General features: G+C 38.9%; 1 protein-coding gene across 1 annotated transcript in view; it reads right to left on the reverse strand.

Moving 5' to 3' along the window:
- LOC127655059 (contactin-associated protein-like 5) overlaps window positions 1-20,602 on the reverse strand; it is a 169,187-nt gene that overhangs the window by 95,179 nt on the left and 53,406 nt on the right. Inside the window, exons 6-13 of the mRNA XM_052142656.1 lie at window positions 20,112-20,296; window positions 16,986-17,129; window positions 12,625-12,898; window positions 10,566-10,709; window positions 9,733-9,904; window positions 3,094-3,200; window positions 2,433-2,552; window positions 1,523-1,723 (exon numbers count right to left, since the gene is read on the reverse strand). Coding sequence (XP_051998616.1) covers window positions 1,523-1,723; window positions 2,433-2,552; window positions 3,094-3,200; window positions 9,733-9,904; window positions 10,566-10,709; window positions 12,625-12,898; window positions 16,986-17,129; window positions 20,112-20,296 — 1,347 coding nt within the window. The remainder of the gene's footprint in view (window positions 1-1,522; window positions 1,724-2,432; window positions 2,553-3,093; window positions 3,201-9,732; window positions 9,905-10,565; window positions 10,710-12,624; window positions 12,899-16,985; window positions 17,130-20,111; window positions 20,297-20,602) is intronic.

The following is a 20,602-nucleotide window of genomic DNA, read 5'->3' on the forward strand; positions in this document are numbered from 1 at the left end:
ACCATTTTGACAATATTTCTAAAATGCGTTGAAGAAAACTTAATGGATCAAAATATGAGAATTTATTTGATTTGTGTGTGCATATATATATATACATGTATATACATATATAAAAAAAAAAATTGTCACAAAAGCAAAAGCTCATTCATGCAAACTATTAAAGCCGAGTACAAAAGTAATTCCCAAAACTAAAACTAATCCATCTTCAGTGTAATTATGGCTGGTGGCTAGTATAAGGTCTGTGTGTGCAATTTAGAATGATTACTATGTAATCATGCAATCCATAAAAAGTAACTGTAATATGATTACAAGTACATTTTTAATTTAAGTACTTGATATTTGTAATCTGATTACATCATTCAGTTTATATGTAATCCATTACTACCCAGGACTGTTGAATATGACATGTCTAACTCAAATAATTTACAAGTGTACTTGTGGAGAACAAAGTGATTGTTGTACAGTATGTCACATATTTCACAAAGTGAACAAGGCTTTGTTTTACTATTAAGACTTGTAACAAAGATATAACAAATTTAATAGTAAGAAGGGGAGAGAAAGAATTCTAGCAATAAAACTAATCATGCTTTTCTTTCAAATATACTGGACCAGAGAGAAACAGAAGAAAGCATATTTGTAATGATACAATGGGTGTGTACTAATAGTCTTGTTTATAGTCTGCCATGGCATGAAATCTGCCTCAGGGCAAATGAACTACATATTTTTTTTCTATAAACTGAGGAACATGTACATGAATATCTCCAAGAGCTGCAAAAACTGCAAAAACAAGGACCTTTTAAATAGCCACAACACACTCATCTGTCCTGCAGACACAGGGAAGCCAAAAATGACCCTTTTTGTTATGCATTTGGTAAGATGTTTTTTGCACAACAGTATTATCTACAGTTAAATGCTCCGTATTCTACATTATAAAAATTGTCTGCATTCATTTATTCTAATAATGCTTTGAGAGACCAAAATCTCTCCTCGTATAAGAGTGACATGTCTACTGTAGTTTTTGCAAATTCATATTTTATAATTCAGCATATTTCAAAAGGAAAAAAGAGAAAGAGTCATTTGTCGTTACCTTGAACTGAAGTACCTGGAAATAAATCAAGCATATATTGTATTGTTCTTTCTGCATGACAGATACACGCCCATAAGTATGTGGACACCCCTTTCTAATTAGGTGGTTTGGCCATGTCGCTTAATCCTAAATCTCATTGCTACAGAATACAATGACATTCTAGAGAATTGTGTGCATCCAAATTTGTTGTAAAAGTCTGAAGATATAAAATTTCTGCTACAGCATTACAATGCCCTATTGAAAAAATGAGGTCCATACAGAAATGATTTACTGAGTATGGTGAGACAAAATCCAGAGCTGAACTCCAAATGAACACCTGCGCTCAACAAGCACATATGGTGTCCATATAATTTTGGTGTACCAAAAATGACAAAAGATCCTAGAAAGTCCTTATGACACTAAAAGTAAAGCTGTGAGACGAAGAGAAGGACTTACCCCAGGGGTTAAACAGCCGTGACCTTCTGCAGTGGTAGGCAATTCTCTGTTCACAGTGATCTGACAGGGACACCAAGGCCTTCAGCTGTTCAGATGAGGCACTATAATTGAGCCATCTGACATGTGGCTTCTGCAGAGTAGAGCCTCGCACTCTCACAGCATCTGAGCTGTTGTGATGGACCACAGTCCACACTTTGTTCTCTAAAAATTTTAATTGAGGGATTATTTCAACATTCCAGAACATTCACAGGGTACAAGTTTAAAAAAAATATCAGTGTCTTTTTATAATTTAACAAAATGTTCACAAACACAGTTTTATATCACAGTTCACATAATCCTTTATAATTTTTAAAAAAATGTAAGAAAAGGAAGGACGAGTTGAAATAATATTTTGTGGTAATCAACATTATGCCACAAATGCTGTCGATTGAACTTAACTTGACCGGAATGTTCCTTTAAAAAGTGATGTTACAGACATTAGGTGAACAAAAATAGGGCATGTTTAAAAATGCATTCTCATGCTCGGTTTCTTACTGTATCAATATCTCATATTTTTAACAGAAGTGATACAGTAAACTGATGCATGATTTCCATTGGTCAGAGGATAAATAGGCGTGTTTAATGTACAGTATATCAGTGTTTTCCAACTGATGCAATGACATAACATTTCCATTTTCCAAGTATCACAAATTACAGATTAGGAATATAAATAATAACAATATTTGATGGATTATATCACAGTTCACATAATCCTTTTTCATAGCTCACATCAGCATATATTCCTGTAGCTCAAATGGTACAGCGTGACACCAGCAAAGTCATGGGTTTGATTCCCAGGGAACAGAAATATGAATAATGTAAACCTTGAAAAAACATCTGCCAAGTGAATAAATATAAATGAAAAACGTACCCGTAATATTGCAGTAGACTTGAATGGGATCCAGAGGGCCACTTCCATCAGGATCTATAAAGAAATATCCAGATGTGCTGCCTGCAAGCCTGTAGTGTTCACAAGAAGCTTCATAGACAGCTAAGGGTGCAGACAGAGAATAAACGATTGGAAAATTTATCAAAGAACATTTCATAAATAAGAAAAATTCCATCTTTTGAATATTCTGTTTACAAAATTGTCTATCTGTAGTTTTCAAAGACTAAAGATGATTCCCATAGCAAACACAGATATAGAGAGAAACAGAGATCTGCTAAAGAGCAGATCTCCAAATAAAGGAGAAAAACAGCTTGTAGATTGTCTTTGATATAGTAAAGATCACACCATGTTAGTCACTGTACCTGTTTTTAACTGTGAGTGACAAAAAAACTCATATTACCCAATGGGAACTTGAATGAGATTTAAATTAACCAACCAGATGTTCTCTTTGATTTTAAAACCACTTGAGCACTTTTAGATCCTTAAAGTCTATTAAATAGTAATTGTCAATGTTATTTTGAGGTTAGTGGGTGATGTGAATAAAACCTCACTAGATATCTGATCTTTTTCAGACATATGGACATCTGACATGTGATATATAATAAATGTGTTTGAGATGCAGGAATCCATTGCGCAGACCTACAGTTATGGCATGTAGCTCCACTGTATCCTGTACCAGAGCAATCACAGTAGAAAGAAGACCATGTTTGGGAGCAACGGCCACCATGCTCACAAAAATTATAGAGACACCTGACAGAGAGATAAAAGAAAAAACGCACGTCATTTTCAACATAGACATAAAAGAATGAAAGCAAACACAATGTGACCAAGGGTCAATGCAGTTTGAGACAGAATAAATCCAGACAGCGTTTATTTTTGGTGGTCTTATTTTGAATTAATGTTCTCAGTTGACAGAGAACTGACTGTATGTCCAAGTCAAACCAATTATCTGAGACTTAAGGAGTATATTAATAGATGGTTGTTTGCATTGAAATAGACCTTAATGTGCCTAACAGATCAGAAAGTCAGTGGCTACAGTATATTCAATTTGAGATAAGAGATATCTTTTGGCTCTTTGACAGAATATTTCATACCAACTGTGTCTGAATCGGATTAAAAAAGGGGAAAAAATATGATGTATCAGAGACCAGACCAATTTAGTTTCTGTGACAGTTGCTTGACTTGAGAAAATTTCCATATCAAGAATTTATTTGCTTTTCTGTGGTAAGTACAAAGTCATGATGGTTTATTAAATAATCTGTGTCAAAGAGAATCTTTTATCTTCTATGCACAAACAAATACTAAAAGTCTTTCTTTTCAGCATAATAATGGATAACAAACAATGTCATCTTAAGTCACCCAGCGCAGAAAAATTAAGAAAAACATCATAATCAATTTGAAAAAAAGTCTGACAGTTTTTTTTCTCTCCAGAATTTCACGTCATTAATGTTTCCAAAAAGGCTGCTTGTCACTGAGCTTATGCTATTACAAGCTTAATATACAATATTTACATTTACATTTATGCATTTGGCAGATGCTTTTATCCAAAGTGACTTACAGTGTACTTATTACAGGGACAATCCCCCCGGAGCAACCTGGAGTTAAGTGTCTTGCTCAAGGACACAATGGTGGTGGCTGTGGGGATCGAACCAGTGACCTTCTGATTACCAGTTATGTGCTTTAGTCCACTACACCACCACCACTCCATGTATTTGATTTAGGGCTCATTTCAGCTCATTTTATCTCTTTTGTTTTACTCAATATCTGGGCTACATGAGCCCTTGATTTCTTTCGATTAGGAAAGTATTATCATTCAACTCCAGTCGATAAACTAATATACAAAAAAATCAATTCGCTTGCTGGAGGTTTCCAGAGACTTGTTGATTAATAGCACATTCATTTTGTCTGCTTAAATTTCCCAATTACCGGCCTTTTAGTCCTTTATTTATTATTTCACAGATCTCAGTTTGCATGCCTGGTCCCTAAAGAGCCCACTTTATGAGGCTTCTGCATACAACACAGCAATTCCAACAGCCATTAACCGCTGCAGGCAGAGTCAACTGCAGGCTGGATACTGTTTCAGGTGATGATTTCATTGCCTCTATGCTATTTCTAGTCATGCTTAGAAAAAGGCTTTGCTGGACCATAAAGTTATGCCAACCAATATGCAGAACTGCTCTGTGGCAATAAACTGCCCTGTGAAGTTTTAATGATAAAGATTGCAGGTCAAGTAAAACTCAATGACCTGAATATTTGTTGTAAGGTTTGTGATGTGGAAAGAAAGAGGACAGACAGGGTCTGTTAAAAAAAACTAGAGAGCTGCCTCCAAAGGCAGCATTTCAAGGCATCATAGACAAGCTCCTTACTCGAAGGCTGTTCAAAAGGTAGGTACCTTGATTATGCTGCCTCTTATCTAACAAGATATCTTGTTTTGGCCAAATTCTAAGGCAACATTGTATGCATTGTACCCAAACTGGCCAACAAAATTTTATTATTTATATATAATTATACTTATATTTCATTCTATTTTGAACAGTATTAATATATATATATTTTTTTTTTAATACAGGAAACTGATGGAGTGCGTACTCCAGGTAGGGAAGGAGGTATTGCCCCAAGTGAAGGAGTTCAAGTACTTCGGGGTCTTGTTCACGAGTGAGGGGACAATGGAGCGGGAGGTTGGCCGGAGAATCGTGGCAGCGGGGCGGTATTGCACTCGCTCTATTGCACTGTTGTCACGAAAAGAGAGCTGAGCCGGAAGGTAAAGCTCTCGATCTACTGGTCAATTTTTGTTCCTACCCTCACCTATGGTCATGAAGGCTGGGTCATGACCGAAAGAACTAGGTCGTGAGTACAAGCGGCCGAAATGGGTTTCCTCAGAAGGGTGGCGGGCTGCTCCCTTAGAGATAGGGTGAGGAGCTCAGTCATCCGTGAGGAGCTCGGAGTAGAGCCGCTGCTCCTTTGCGTTGAAAGGAGTCAGTTGAGGTGGTTTGGGCATCTGGTAAGGATGCGCCCTGGCCGCCTCCCTAGGGAGGTGTTTCAGGCACGTCCAGCTGGGAGGAGGCCTCGGGGAAGACCCAGGACTAGGTGGAGAGATTACATCTCCACACTGGCCTGGGAACGCCTTGGGGTATCCCAGTCAGAGCTGGTTAATGTGGCTCGGGATAGGGAAGTTTGGGGCCACTGCTGGAGCTGCTGCCCCCACGACCTGACTTCGGATAAGCGGTTGAAGATGGATGAATGGATGGATATTTTTTAAATAACAGAAAATCTGTATGTACAATGAATATTTATTCTCACTGGAGTACTGCGTCATTCCTCTTGCGTCACCTATATTGAAATCAATTCTATGAGTGTGGTGTCCCATGCGCTGCATGTGAGAAGCGCGTTAGAAGATTTGAATGACGGGTGGAGCTGCTACCTATGTAGAGCATTTTCAAATTGCTGACTTATGGGGCTCCACTATGTAGGCAGCAAGCAGAGAGGCACCTCACTGTTTTTACTGAGTAATGGACAGTAGATCTCCATAGGTGACATTAACTGGTTATTTACTATAACTGTAAGTCAGATACCAGACACCTTAATACCTCTGTAACACTAAAAGTTTAGAGCAATATTAATATTATTAGCAATATAAAGAAATATCTGTAATATAGACATATACATTTAAGGAGAAATAAAACATCTATCAATATTTAAAGGAATTAATAATAAGAGAGTTAAGGACCTATAACTCTGAAACAACAGATCTATGCAAAACTCAGGGGGACTCACACAGGTGTTACTGGCACTGTTAACTGATGGGTGAACTAGTTCTGATTAGCATGTAGCTCATTTGCAGAAACCTCATTGTCTAGAATTTGGTATCACCACCTTCAGACTACTTCGTTAAAAAAATAATGATAAATGTGTGTTTTACTGAGCCTTCATTAAATCTAAAAATGTAGGTGCCATTGAGAATAACGAATGTGTCTCCATGGAGAAGCACTCTTTGACAATAGAGGCCTAAAAGAGAGCAAACCGTAGCAGGGGTCAGCTATTTTGGCACTTAATTATCAGAGACCCAGTCTGAGTCCACGTACAGAGGTTCGGTCTAGCAGCCAGCAGCATTCTGGTCACAGGCAGCTCTTAAGAACTGTCACACAGTGCACAGCAGAGGCTCTCAGACTATGACAGCTGCTCATGAATGATTTAGACATGCCGCTGATGGAGGGGTCTTGTCATGTTCACACAAGTTCATTATTAATAAAACCCTCCTGTACAGACATGCCAGTGGGACATGTCCCTGCCTCCAAATAAAAACATATTGCTAAGAGTAAATGAAAACCAGTATGGTGGTCCAGTTAAAGTGGAGAGTTTTGGGTAGCGTTGAGTAGATTTATACCAGTAAAAAAATATAATATAGTAAGAAAAGTGTCACAGGAATTATGGAATAGTCTCCCATAGCCAGACCTTTGACTACGGCATCAAACCAGCCAATCAGATTTGCGCTGAGTTGATCGAGAAAGCGTTTTCTAGTTTTGTGTGCTATGAGCATCAGACGAGCAGTCCACGGACTGTGGGCGGTCTGTGGGCATGCCGCCTATGGAAGCCCAGGAGGGCCATTTACAAAAGAATGAAGTAATAAATTAAATTTCATTTAAAAATTAAAATGTGGATAAAAATACCAATTTCTAAATGGAAAAATAAATAGACACATTTTATTTGAATAAATAAACCAATTGCAAATCGACAAATAAATCGACACATTTAAATGTGTTTTAAAATGTACTTATATATAGCAATAAAATAGCATATTAATAAGTAATTTTTAAATGCACCTTTTAACCTGTTGATACGCACCCCTTTTTGAGCACAAACCATGAAAATGACATACCTGAACTTAAATGGTTGAATTTACGGGACCCTTTGGAGTATGGACACAGTTGTAGTATCTTTTGAAAGAAGACACTTTGGACTTTATTTTCCAATTTCAGAATTAATATATGTTGTTAATTTTTTAAGTTAGAGAAGCTGAAGTTTATAGTAATGGAAATATTTTGTGCTGAACATGTTTTTATAATCTATAAACACAGTAATAAAAGTGTCAAGACAACCCAGAAAAACAATGTCCTCAAAGCCACGAGTCTAAAGAAGTTACGTTTCAAAGTTGAAGATGATCGAACAAAAAATGAGGTTCCTGCAGATTTTTTCTCTGTAAAATCACTGGAAGTGTACGGAGTAAAATTAAGGCTCCGCCTCTCAAGACGACTGACTGCACTGCTCGGCAATTATGAATAAAACTACGCCACATTTTTAAAAATAGACTTTGGAGACAGGCTCGTTTTGTTTATGAGACTCTATATATATATATAAGATCATATAGAGTTTTACAACATGAATACTGCTCAGATTGCAGTTTGTTGAAGAACTGTGACAAAGGGTAATTCTTTCAGGTGAGCTCTCATGTAAACAATGGAGAATATATCAATATTTCTCAGATTGATCACTTTTATTGACAAAAAGTTTTTCAAAGAACGCTTGACATGGACAATTGACCCAAGTGTGTTGAACTGGATTCATCTGGCGATCGCGATTTCATAACAACAAATGGTAAAAGAAGAGGAAAAGTCAAACAATAAAGAAAATCAATTTAATGCGCTATTTTTTTGCTATATATAAGTACATTTTAAAACATGAATTGAATAAACATAACAAATGTGTCTATTTATTTGTCAATTTTATAATTTGTTTATTTATTCCTATTTTAGTGTGTCTATTTATTTGTTCAATTATAAATTGGTATATTTATTCACATTTTTATTTTCAAATGAACAGATTGATAATTTATTCCTTCATTCTTTTGTAAATGGCACTTCTGGGCTTCCATAGCCGCCTGAGGCTGAGATTAACTATGGAATAAAGTCTGAATCAATTAGCAATCTGACATCATTTAAAATTATGTCATAAAATTAATTTGCAGAAATAATGACTGAACAGGTTTTCTGAACAATCCCCCCATCTGCCATTGGTCAACAAACAGATAGCCCCTCCCCAAACTGAAGCCATTAATTTAATGTTGCTTCTCCAGGATGCTCAAACAAACAGCAAAGTTTTAATAGTGCCACAGAGCCACAGTATTTACACTTTTTCAGAGAAATCAACCAAGAAAATACTTGCAATTGTCTCTGCATATTAAGCTGGAATATCAGAAAGTACCACCAATGAAAAACACTACACACATCCCCTTTAATGACTTTGTGGTTTCCACGGCATCTTTTAGGATAAGCACGATTATTACGAGTGTTGTAGGTAGAACTGTTTGACATTTGACATATATCCTCTTGTTCTGCAACAGACCATTAAAATAGATCAGCTCCCAGTATACATTCTCGCGATTTATCTTGTATACTCAAAAGAATGTTAATAAGGAAACAAGAGCAGAAATCTCTCTTCCTCCATGCAGGGCCACAGTAGATCTAGGGTACCACAGGGGTCACATGGTTCTGGGTCGATAGGGCCTCTGTTTCCAGAATGTGGTAATGAGAGGAAGTGCAGAAAGCAGCAGTGAGCTTGTTAGTGGACCGCTAACCTAAATTACAGTACAAATGAACTTCCTGCAGATCTAATTAGGGCTCTGTCGATAGGCAAGCTCTGCCAGCAAGACCTGAACCCTTAATGACAAAGAACATCTAAAAGTTTCCTAGGTGCCACAAGTACGCTAAATTTCAAATGATATTTTTGTGGTTGACAGATTTAAAGGAATTGTTGAAATTCTATCATAATTTACTCAACGTATTGTTGTTTTAAATCCATAATACTTTTTTCCAGTAGAATACCAAAGATGTTAGGGAGAATGTTAGCCTAAGTCACCATACACTTTCTTGGCATATTTTTCCATGCAATAAAAGTAGTGGTGGTGGCGTAGTGGTTGGGAGTGGTGGTGGCGTAGTGGCTAAAGCACAGGGCTGTTAATCGCTGGTTCAGGCCCCACAGCCACCACCATTGTGTCCTTGAGCAAGGCACTTAACTCCAGGTTGCTCCGGGGGGATTGTCCCTGTAATAAGTGCACTGTGAGTCGCTTTGGATAAAAGCGTCTGCCAAATGCATAAATGTAAAAGTAAATTGTAACTGGGGCTAACGTTCTACCTAACATCTCCTTCTGTGTTCTATAGAGGATAGAAAGTCATACAGGTTTGAAACAACATCAGAATGAATACATTATGACAGATTTTTCAATTTTGGGTAACAGAAATCATGACTATGTTCAACTGTTGGAGAAACAATGATGAAAACGTTGTACCTGTCACGAATACCACATAAGTCAAACTGTAGGTGACTGTAGCTGCCTAGACGGCCTTGCTGGACCAGCATAAGATCCACAGGTTGGTTGTTAACAAGGATGAGCCGGAAACAACCTTGAAAGGCCATTGTGGGATTCAAGCAGCTGGAGTCGTTCTGGGATGCAGGACATCCTGAAATAACAAATGGAAATACACCTGCCTGTAGAGATGGATGTTATAATAAAAACAACATTCTTTAAAAGTGGTACTATCACCAACTATATAATATCACTTATATCCTTCCAGTTTATCTTCTATGGCTTCATTTACTTGTGAATAAACATTTATATTTATAAAACATGTTAAAGCTGAAGTACAGGTTACCCCAGATAATCATGCCCCAAACTTACACCACTGATTGAGTCAATGTTGCTGTGTTAGACTGGTCAGGATTCTCAAAAAAATAGAGCAATGTTTTTAAAACCACATATACAGTATATAATGTTTGAATTTTTCAGGGGAATTAATCTACAAGTGACTTATAGTTGTCACTGCTTATTAAGCTGAAGTGGTAGAAATATTTTAACATTGAAAAACATATACAGTACACTTCACCTTTAAGACAGTGTAGGGTGATAATTTCCCTTTTGATTATATAATTATTATATAAATGTAATATAAAATTACATATCATTAGCTCTACTATATTGTTTTATTTTAAATGCTTTAACTGTTTTTTGCCCTTGGATTTGATTTATATTTTCCAGAACATAAATAACTCCTGCTAATCCTCACCGCAGCTGTGACAAATGATCTTTGATTCCTTTCTGTTCATTTTTATGCACTATTTTACCTCCAAAATAGTGTTTGTCTTTTGGTTCCAAGTAATTGTCCAGCTGGATGGTGGATGTAGGCTCATTGTCTAGAGTCATGATGATCTGTAGTCCTCTAGTGTTGATGCTCACAGAATGCCACAAACCATCATTCACCCTCTGTCCTGTCAATCAAAAACACCATGCACTGTTTTAATCAAAATATGGCTACATGACAACTAAAGACTTTCTTGTGCAACATAATTATTTCGGAGGAAAAGTTATGTCATTATCACCCCTCTGTAGTTTAAAATAAAAGTCTTTCTTCCATGGAACACAAAAGGAAAGTTTAGCTAATTGTAGTCGGTTGCTCTTTTCCATGTAATTAAAATCAAGCCAGTTTTGTGAACCAGATCAAACTATTCAGTGGCAAGATCTGACTTAAATAGAATGATTTGTTCACTAATCTGACATTGCTACATCTCCAATGAACTCTCCTAAATGTACCAATAAGAGGTATGCAGATAACAATTTAAATGTCTGTCTGTTCCCCATGTACAACTTTCTTTTGGCATTTAACATGGAATACAGTGCATGAGTCATATAGTCCATTTTCATGATACTTTTATGGGGCTTTTGTGGGCTTTTTGAAGCTTGAAACCTCCAGTCACCATAAATTGTCACTGCATGAACAAACGCAACTAGATTCTTCCAAACATCTCCTATTGTTTCACAGTAGAAAGATTGGTAGTCAAATGGGTTTGGAATGGCATGAGGGTGATGTCGTTAAATATATATTCTCTTTGAGGTTTCATTTAATTAATTCTGGCCATTACATGTGAAGGGCACCCAAGCTGTGTGTCTACAGTTCCCCCTGTGCCAGCCATCTGTTTGTCATTTGAGCTCCAGCGCTTCACTTCTTCTATCTCAGTAATTACACATTTCTCTATTTTAGTCAAAGATCCTATGTAGTGAGCTAGACCCCCCAAAAAATAAATAAATCAGGTAGGATAAAACATCAGCTTTAACACAGTCTGGCCCTGAACAGATGGAGAGCGCCCTTCTTCCCTCTGCAGCGCATTGATTGCTGTCGAACATGAGGTTCCCTTAGCCTAAAATCGCAACTGTCTCTCTGAGACACTAATCTTGTTTAGGCCAGCATGTATGTTTCCCTTGATCTTTTGTCCAGAATACTGGACAAAAAAATAATAAAAAATAATAATAATATACAGGTATATATATATATATATATATATATATATATATATATATATAGTTTTTACTTTTGTGGGTGGAGAGATAAGCTGTAAGTATAGACTTGTATACTACTGGTTCTCATTGGTGAGGAGAACACTGAAGAAATTCTGTGCTGTTCTGTGTAAGTAATAGAATGTCTATAAATTGGCTGGCTAACTTAACTTAAAAAGAGAGACATTCATACACTTGATCACTATGTGCATATAATTGCTGAAACTGAGCTGAATTTCCAATTAGACTCCTTCAAAGAAGTCATTTTAGATACTAGAGTATGTCATGCCTGAATGAAAGTGACAGCTCTAGCGTTTGATTATAGCAAGCATTTCCATGTCACTTGATGAAGCTTTATACCTTTTATATTTTTCCCTGCATCATGATAAATTGCAAAGCTCTGCAGAATTAATGATAAAAAGAATAAGCACAATATCAATTACATTATTTAGCAACATAAGTGACCAGGTTTATTGAACGATTCTCCCCCATGTTCAGGCGAGAATGTAATTTTAGTGTGAAAACTACTAAATTTTGTGCCGTATTTGTGCCGTTACCTATTTTGCATAATTGTGTTTGCTAAAGCAACACAGACAGGGTGTGTAAATAAACAACACTATAAGCAGGCACAATTCATTCTTTGCGAGTTTCAAGTTTTTGTAGTTTGTGTATCAGACAGGTTCGTTATGTGTGAATCCCAGCATTTAAAGGACAAAAACATATTACGAAATTATATATTTACCACCAGGTAATGCAACAATCAAAACCATTTTAAACCTTTGTATTTTTGAGAAAACTGGGGAACTTGCATATACGATTAAGCTACAGATGAGCAGACAGTAATCTCCTCACCAGCTGGCACTTCTGACATCTTCAGAGTTGATGTCTGGTGTGTTAAGTGGAGGCGTCCACTGCTGATCTGCAATATTAGGTACCGAGGCTCCTGAGCAGAGATTAGCGGACTGGACAGTAGCAGACCATCAGGGTTCCAGGTACGAAACTGCAGGCGCACTGAAGGACCCTCCATGACTGGTGCAGGTGTAGGCAGTGACAGAAAGCTGCTGCTGGAACTCTGAAATGTGGCGGCCACCAGCTGTGGTTCAGAGCAGGAAAAGGTCACGTTGCCCTGTGAGAGGAGAGAAAAAGCCAAAGCATCACTTTACAAGCTTGCATGAAATGACCACAGGGGACTACAGTCTGAGTACAAATGACCCACTTGCATATCTATTGTAGCTGATCGCGCAAGAGACTAGCCATTATATTTTAGAGGTTAATCACTGAACTTATGTAACTGTATATATTGTTTCACTTGTATGACAAATTGCTAGTGATTCATAGATTACTCATTTGTATATCACTTTGTATATAAGTGTCTGATAAATGATTAAATGTAAATGTTAAATGTAAAACATCTGACCAATTTTCTCCTGTGCTGTGACTGTTGTCATGATGTCATCTTCCTGCAACTCTAGAGAGATTAGTCACATGCCATTTATGGCTCAGGTTATTGGCTCAAACAAATCTGGCTGCAGAACTGCGTGCCCATGAACAAAAATGGCAGATTTCAAATCATTAACATCCAAAGGATCAGCCAAGTAGCTGCCATTGAGATGAATGTGAATACTTACAAAAACAGTAGCTCTCTCCAGGTACTAAAGATCTCTTAGGGAAAAACTTTGCAGTTTTAAGCCAGGCAGTGAAACGTCTCTGTGGTGAGCAGGACAGAGCCGAGCGACGTCTGGGCAGAGCGAGGCCAGTAAGATAAGTGGAAAATTACTTTTACCTGCATGACAAACCGGTCTCGCGTTCCAGCAAGAGGTGATGGGATAACTTAAGAATAACAGATAGTGGCATACTGGAGACAGCGAGAGAGATAGTCCAGTGACGTTGTGTGTGTCTACTTAAAAGTTTATCGTTGTTATCATTTGTGAAGCTGAAGAGTTAAATGCTGTGTTCATTAGGCTGAAATGGCCAAAGACTGTGTTTGTAAAACTGAAACTCCATTAAAGGTTGACTTACCTGGACAGTCACCCCGCTTCCTTCCTTATTACTGGAACCGTTACACTGATACCGAAACCTGGTAAGGAAAGATGCGCCATCCAAGGAGTCCTCGCCTGAACATGACTGTGGGAGTGTTTGATCCAGTGGTGCTGGAGCCCCGCGTGAACCAGAAACCTAAAGGAATGGCTAAGGGGTCCAGTGCCGTCATCAGGCGTCGCGGACGGAAGCAGGACAGTGGGGCGAGGACCTCTTGACAGCGTATATGGGGCTGGCGAGCTCTTCTCTCTCTCTCTCTCTCTCTCTCTCTCTCTCTCTCTCTCTCTCCCTTCTCTGCTTTCTCTCTCCCTTTTATTATTCCCGCCCTCTCTTCCCTTTCTCCTTTCTTTCATCCTGTTCCCCCTCCCAGGCATGCACAGGTCGGAGACATGTCGATGCTCCCTCCCTAGAAATGGGTGGGGGGATTAGGTCCCAGGCCAGAGAAATACCCGCCTTGATTTTGGCGATGGGGTATGTGGTGAGCAGGATATAGCCGAGCGGCGTCTGGGCAGAGCAAGGCAGTGAATGTAAGTGGCGAATGACTTTCTCCTGCGTGCCACACCGGTCTCGCGTTCCAGCGAGGGGCGGCAGGAGTACTTAATGAGCATAGCTGCCGAGCTAGGCCTCAGAGCATGTCCGACGAGACTCGTGCTTTCGCACAGGGGGAGGGTGACAAACACGAGGAAGAACCCGATATCCGTTTCAAACTTCTCCGACACAACGGCAAAATCCCAAATGGCTCCCGTACAGGGAGCTCCAAATCTGGAGGCCTTGAAACTGGAACAAGTGGGGATAACGCCTCGTGGTGAGAAATTGCAAACCTCGAAAAGTGCAGCTGTCCCCGTCGGACACTTGAAATATTTGGATAAAACACATTAATATTGCTCTGAAATGTACGATGTATAAACAACGTCCTTACGTGTTTGCCACTCAAAAGGGGGGATTAATACTCCTCGCTTCGACATGAGGTGCTTGAACAAACAGGCTTAGACAAATTTGTACACTGAAGAACAGAAAATCTGACTAGATGGCGCAAAGTGAGCACTATTATGGAGCCCATGACGTAGCTAAGTAGGGGCGTCCCTTAATCACCACCAGCCAATAAATTGGCATGAATGTACAATGGCTTCAGACACGTGACACACAGGGCACGTCCCAATGCATTTACAAAGCTTGAGTTCCTACGAAAGGGAACCTTTAACATCGAAGTGGAAAAAAGGTCATGATAATGAAATGTTGAAAAAGCTGATAGTAAAGAACATTATACAGAGAATGTATGATGACTATTGAAATCGAGAGGCTGGGAGCCAGACAGGCTAAACCCACAAGAGCAGCAGGTAACCTAGATAAATGTCACCGGTACAGCTCTACAGAGAGTAACAGAAGCACAGAGAGCACATCCACAGGACAGAAGCTCACGTACGCGTGAAAAGGTTACTGCAGTGTGAGGTGAACACCTCATTGATCCCTGTGCCACAGGGCTGTACAGACACCACATCACTGAACTGAGGCCTTTTAAATCTCCTCCCAACCAGACAGCCTTGAGGTATGTAATGTGAACACATGTTTGTTTGTTTTTAATAGCTAGACTGAATACCAGCCCTCTCTTCTCTGAATTGATTCAGTCTGGTTTGTCTGGTCATTTTTATTTTGAGAAATAAAAGAGCATGCAGGAATATGTCTTACAGATTTAAAAGCACAATGATTTTATAACAAGTGTTAGGTGGGTTAACGTGAAACAAAAGCATTATTCGTTCTGTCAAAAGAAACAAAAGAAAAATTTTGAACAAATTATATATGTATAATACTGTGTTTGACCCCCTTTCGCCTTCAGAACTGCCTTAATTCTACGTGGCATTGATTCAACAAGGTGCTGAAAGCATTCTTTAGAAATGTTGGCCCATATTGATAGGATAGCATCTTGCAGTTGATAGAGATTTGTGGGATGCACATCCAGGGCACGAAGCTCCCGTTCCACCACATCCCAAAGATGCTCTATTGGGTTGAGATCTGGTGACTGTGGGGGCCATTTTAGTACAGTGAACTCATTGTCATGTTCAAGAAACCAATTTGAAATGATTCGAGCTTTGTGACATGGTGCATTATCCTGCTGGAAGTAGCCATCAGAGGATGGGTACATGGTGGCCATAAAGGGATGGACATGGTCAGAAACAATGCTCAGGTAGGCCGTGGCATTTAAACGATGCCCAATTGGCACTAAGGGGCCTAAAGTGTGCCAAGAAAACATCCCCCACACCATTACACCACCACCACCAGCCTGCACAGTGGTAACAAGGCATGATGGATCCATGTTCTCATTCTGTTTACGCCAAATTCTGACTCTACCATCTGAATGTCTCAACAGAAATCGAGACTCATCAGACCAGGCAACATTTTTCCAGTCTTCAACTGTCCAATTTTGGTGAGCTCTTGCAAATTGTAGCCTCTTTTTCCTATTTGTAGTGGAGATGAGTGGTACCCGGTGGGGTCTTCTGCTGTTGTAGCCCATCCGTCTCAAGGTTGTGCGTGTTGTGGCTTCACAAATGCTTTGCTGCATACCTCGGTTGTAACGAGTGGTTATTTCAGGCAAAGTTGCTCTTATGTCAGCTTGAATCAGTCGGCCCATTCTCCTCTGACCTCTAGCATCAACAAGGAATTTCGCCCACAGGACTGCCGCATACTGGATGTTTTTCCCTTTTCACACCATTCTTTGTAAACCCTAGAAATGGTTGTGCGTGAAAATCCCAGTAACTGAGCAGATTGTGAAATACTCAGACCGGCCCGTCTGGCACCAACAACCATGCCACGCTCAAAATTGCTTAAATCACCTTTCTTTCCCATTCTGACATTCAGTTTGGAGTTCAGGAGATTGTCTTGACCAGGACCACACCCCTAAATGCATTGAAGCAACTGCCATGTGATTGGTTGATTAGATAATTGCATTAATGAGAAATTGAACAGGTGTTCCTAATAATCCTTTAGGTGAGTGTATATACTGTATATAAAAGCATGAAATTCTGCACAGTTTGTCCACACCTTTAATGATTCTTGCTTTGAATTAGCAGAAAAGTTATTTGATATGATCATTGAATTAGACTAGATAGTCACATTTGAGTGGAAGAATCACAGCATTACAACTACAGAATCTCCTTTCCCAAAATGTATTAATTACTCACCACACTGTATATCTGAGGCTTGCGCCGTTTTGCCAGGTCGATGACGTTCACTCCATTGTAGTAGAGGTTTTCCAAGCAGCCATGAAAGTTACGTCTAATGAAGGTTCCAGGCTTGCCAGGCAGTGGGATCCCACCAAAGCTTAGCTTAAATAGAGAATGACAAGTCATTAAAACACAAGGCAAAACACTGCATTATTTTCTTCAGAATTGAGTGGTAATGAAAATGTAAATTGCAATACAACATAAAACATCCAAAGTTATCTCTGGCTCACAGCCCTAACATTTTTTTGACTGATTTAAGGGAAATTTTGGATAAGCCGTATGGAAACCCTTATCTGTAGCCCTGAATACATGTACTTTTAATGAGTTAATCTCCATTTACACCAACATTGACTTAAACTATTTTTTCTTTGCCTATTGGAGTCAGCCTTGTTGATCAACAACTAAATGTTTACATTTACATATACATTTATGCATTTGTCAGACGCTTTTATCCAATGCGACTTATAGTGCCCTTATTACAGGGACAATCCCCCCGGAGCAACCTGGAGTTAAGTGCCTAGCTCAAGGACACAATGGTGGTGACTGTGGGGGTTGAACCAGCAACCTTCTGATTAACGGATATGTGCTTTAGCCCACTACACCACCACCACTCCATGTTTCCTTCTCAGTTTTGAACATTGGCTTAAAAATATTTTGGCCCATTTTCTGTTGCAAAGCAACATGCCTCTAGTCATTGGCATTCGTATCTGTCTTACATAATTTGCTTCAGGTCTTGCCACAACATTTCAAAGGGTTTAATGTCAGAACCTGACTTTACTGACTTTTTCAAATGTGAAATTTCCAGTCGTAGATTTTCTTGTGTTTAGGGTCATTATAATGTGGCTGGAGCTAAATTCTATTAAGCTTCAGCTCACCTATGAACAGTCTGAAAATGTTCTATAAAATGTATAGATACAGTCCAGGATGTATTTTTGATTCAGTCCAGCTCTGTTGCAGGGTAGTTCCAAATTATTTGGAATATTTGGAATGAGGTTCTTTTGTTGGAACACAATCCTTTTGTAAAGTGATCAATGGAAAGAAGGTAATAATAGTTTAATGACAAACTTAAAAGAAGACACAAACACACATGACGGACATGTCCGTAAACGATCTCTCTCTCCCGCATGATCCTCTGCAGTCGACTTTTAACCCTCACGGAGGCATAATTAGCCTAATACGGGACCGGGTATGTAGGATCACGACCCAGCCCCACCCTCCACCCTGCCACACCTTTGTTTTAGGAAAACATAAAGCTTCAACATTTTTGGCCAAAATTCACATGTACATATTGGTACACAAATCTGTCTGCAGTACTTTCTTCAGACAGCAATCATGATCACCCAGTTGGCTTTGACAACCTGGTTTCATAGAGTCAAGTTACAGCTAAAATTCATGGTTCATGGGGATCTACCCGGCGAAACCGAGCCCGCTGCCATCCCCAACACGTCTGCAACTAATAGATATTATTTAATCTATTAACTTTGGCAGCTCTAAAATCTAAAAGAAAAAGAAAATACTGAAACACTAAAAATTTAACTGGAAAAGACTGGAAAAATTAAAACTAGCAATCATAGAGTGAAATCTAATGAAAACAAAACTAAACTGAAACGACAAAAAATGAATGAAGGAAAAAAAATGTAAACTAAAAACTACAACAACCCTGGAGGGGCTGTTTTATTATTAAATGTTTTTATACAAATATAAATAAGCAGGCAATAAAGTGTTCATGCAGAAGCATGAAACAGAAGGCTGTTTTGCCCTTGGTGCTGATGGAAGTGAAGGTCGGGCTGTGCGTTTGTGTGGTGGAAGGGCAGGTCCAGCGGTGTAGGACCAGGTGGTCAATGTCTCAGTGGCAGCCAAGCCATGTCACACCCTTCCTTTATCTAGAGGACACCTTGTGCATACATAGAGCAGTGCTGTCCATAATAGGTGAGGAGCACTGCTGCTTTTATGCTTCCTTTATGGTGCTATTAACTTCAGTTAAACCTCATCACATGCTGGTCTGCTGTAGGTCATGGCTCTAGGGCGGCGATCAAAAGGCCAGGTCAGCAATGATATGAGGGCAGGTAGTTTCTCTGTCACAGGGGATTTATCAACTCTAAAGTTTCCCCTCAATGACCAACATAGTATTTTCTTGTGGTTTTGTAACCTAGCACATCATGGGTATTGACAACTCCCAAATGTGTGCCATGAAGTGCATTTCTAGTCTAAAACATCAGCTCATTTTAGTTTTTGTTTGTTATATAGCTACGTTTCATCAAGCACCTGACTAGAATATCTGTGCCTAGTTACAACAAGCCCCTTAAGTTAAGAAAACCCATAGTTATAATTGTAAAGGTGTGGCCACACTAGACTTCATGTTCCTTTGACTTTCATTTATTTACATTTACATTTATGCATTTGGCAGATGCTTTTATCCAAAGCGACTTACAGTGCACTTCTTACAGGGACAATCCCCCCGGAGCAACCTGGAGTTAAGTGCCTTGCTCAAGGACACAATGGTGGTGGCTGTGGGGCTTGAACCAGCGACCTTCTGTTTACCAGATAACCAATTATGTGCTTAGACCACTACACCACCACCACTCCATTCATAAGCATACAAATGCAGGAGAGTGGAAACTCAAGAATATGTGAAGTTGTTTCATCTTTGGCTGCATCCCAAATTTCAAGTTTGGTGAACTCTGACCTGCGTATTTGTACATCAAAAAGACATTTGACCAATAGAGAATCTAAAAATTGTGAATTGACCTCTTGGCTCAATACAAAGAATACAAATTAAAAAATTGCATGGTTTGCAGTTTTGAAGGAAAGTGGAGTAGGTAATACTTTGTTGCAGACCCTCTTTATCTATTACTAAAACTAATTACCAGGACACATTTTAGATCAAATTAATTTAGAACTACAGACCATTTTAAGGATTGACAAACTTTCTTTCACCATGATACTAGTCCCCACTTTTAGACTTCCAGAATGCCACCACAAACACCAGACAGAGCATGCAGACAATTATTTTGTTACCCCAAACTCAAAACAAAGGCTTGGAATTTCCCAAAAAATTGAGAAGAGAGATTGTCAGAGACCTACCTCATAGTCAACCTCTAGAGAGTCTCCATCACCCTTAGTTCTGAAGTGTTGAGTGTGTCTGTCCAAAGTGAAGTTGACCTGCTTGTTAAAGCGTTCAATCAGAACAGAGTGCCAGTGCAGATCATCCAGGAGACTTCCTAGAGTGACCACCATACGTGCACTGCTGGACTTCACCCTGCTGTCATCTGGAGATTTAGAGATGTTGTGTCATGTGTCTCAAATCATGCTGGGATAACATGGATAATTAGATTGTGCAAAAACTTGTGGTGCCAGCTTAAGAGCATACTGTAATTAAAGTAAAAGGGGGGCATACAAAATATTATATAAATTCTTAAATTCATGTACATTTTTCAATTACATTTTTCACTCAAATTATTATGCTGAAAATAACATTTGCAAATATTTATTTTTATTTAATAAAAAAAAAAAAATCAAAATAGAACACAAGTGGGCTCAGACTACAGAACCCAACCATATACAGTATTTTCAAA

This window comes from Xyrauchen texanus, chromosome 14 (assembly GCF_025860055.1).
Source record: "Xyrauchen texanus isolate HMW12.3.18 chromosome 14, RBS_HiC_50CHRs, whole genome shotgun sequence".
In the NCBI taxonomy this organism is placed as follows: domain Eukaryota; kingdom Metazoa; phylum Chordata; class Actinopteri; order Cypriniformes; family Catostomidae; genus Xyrauchen; species Xyrauchen texanus.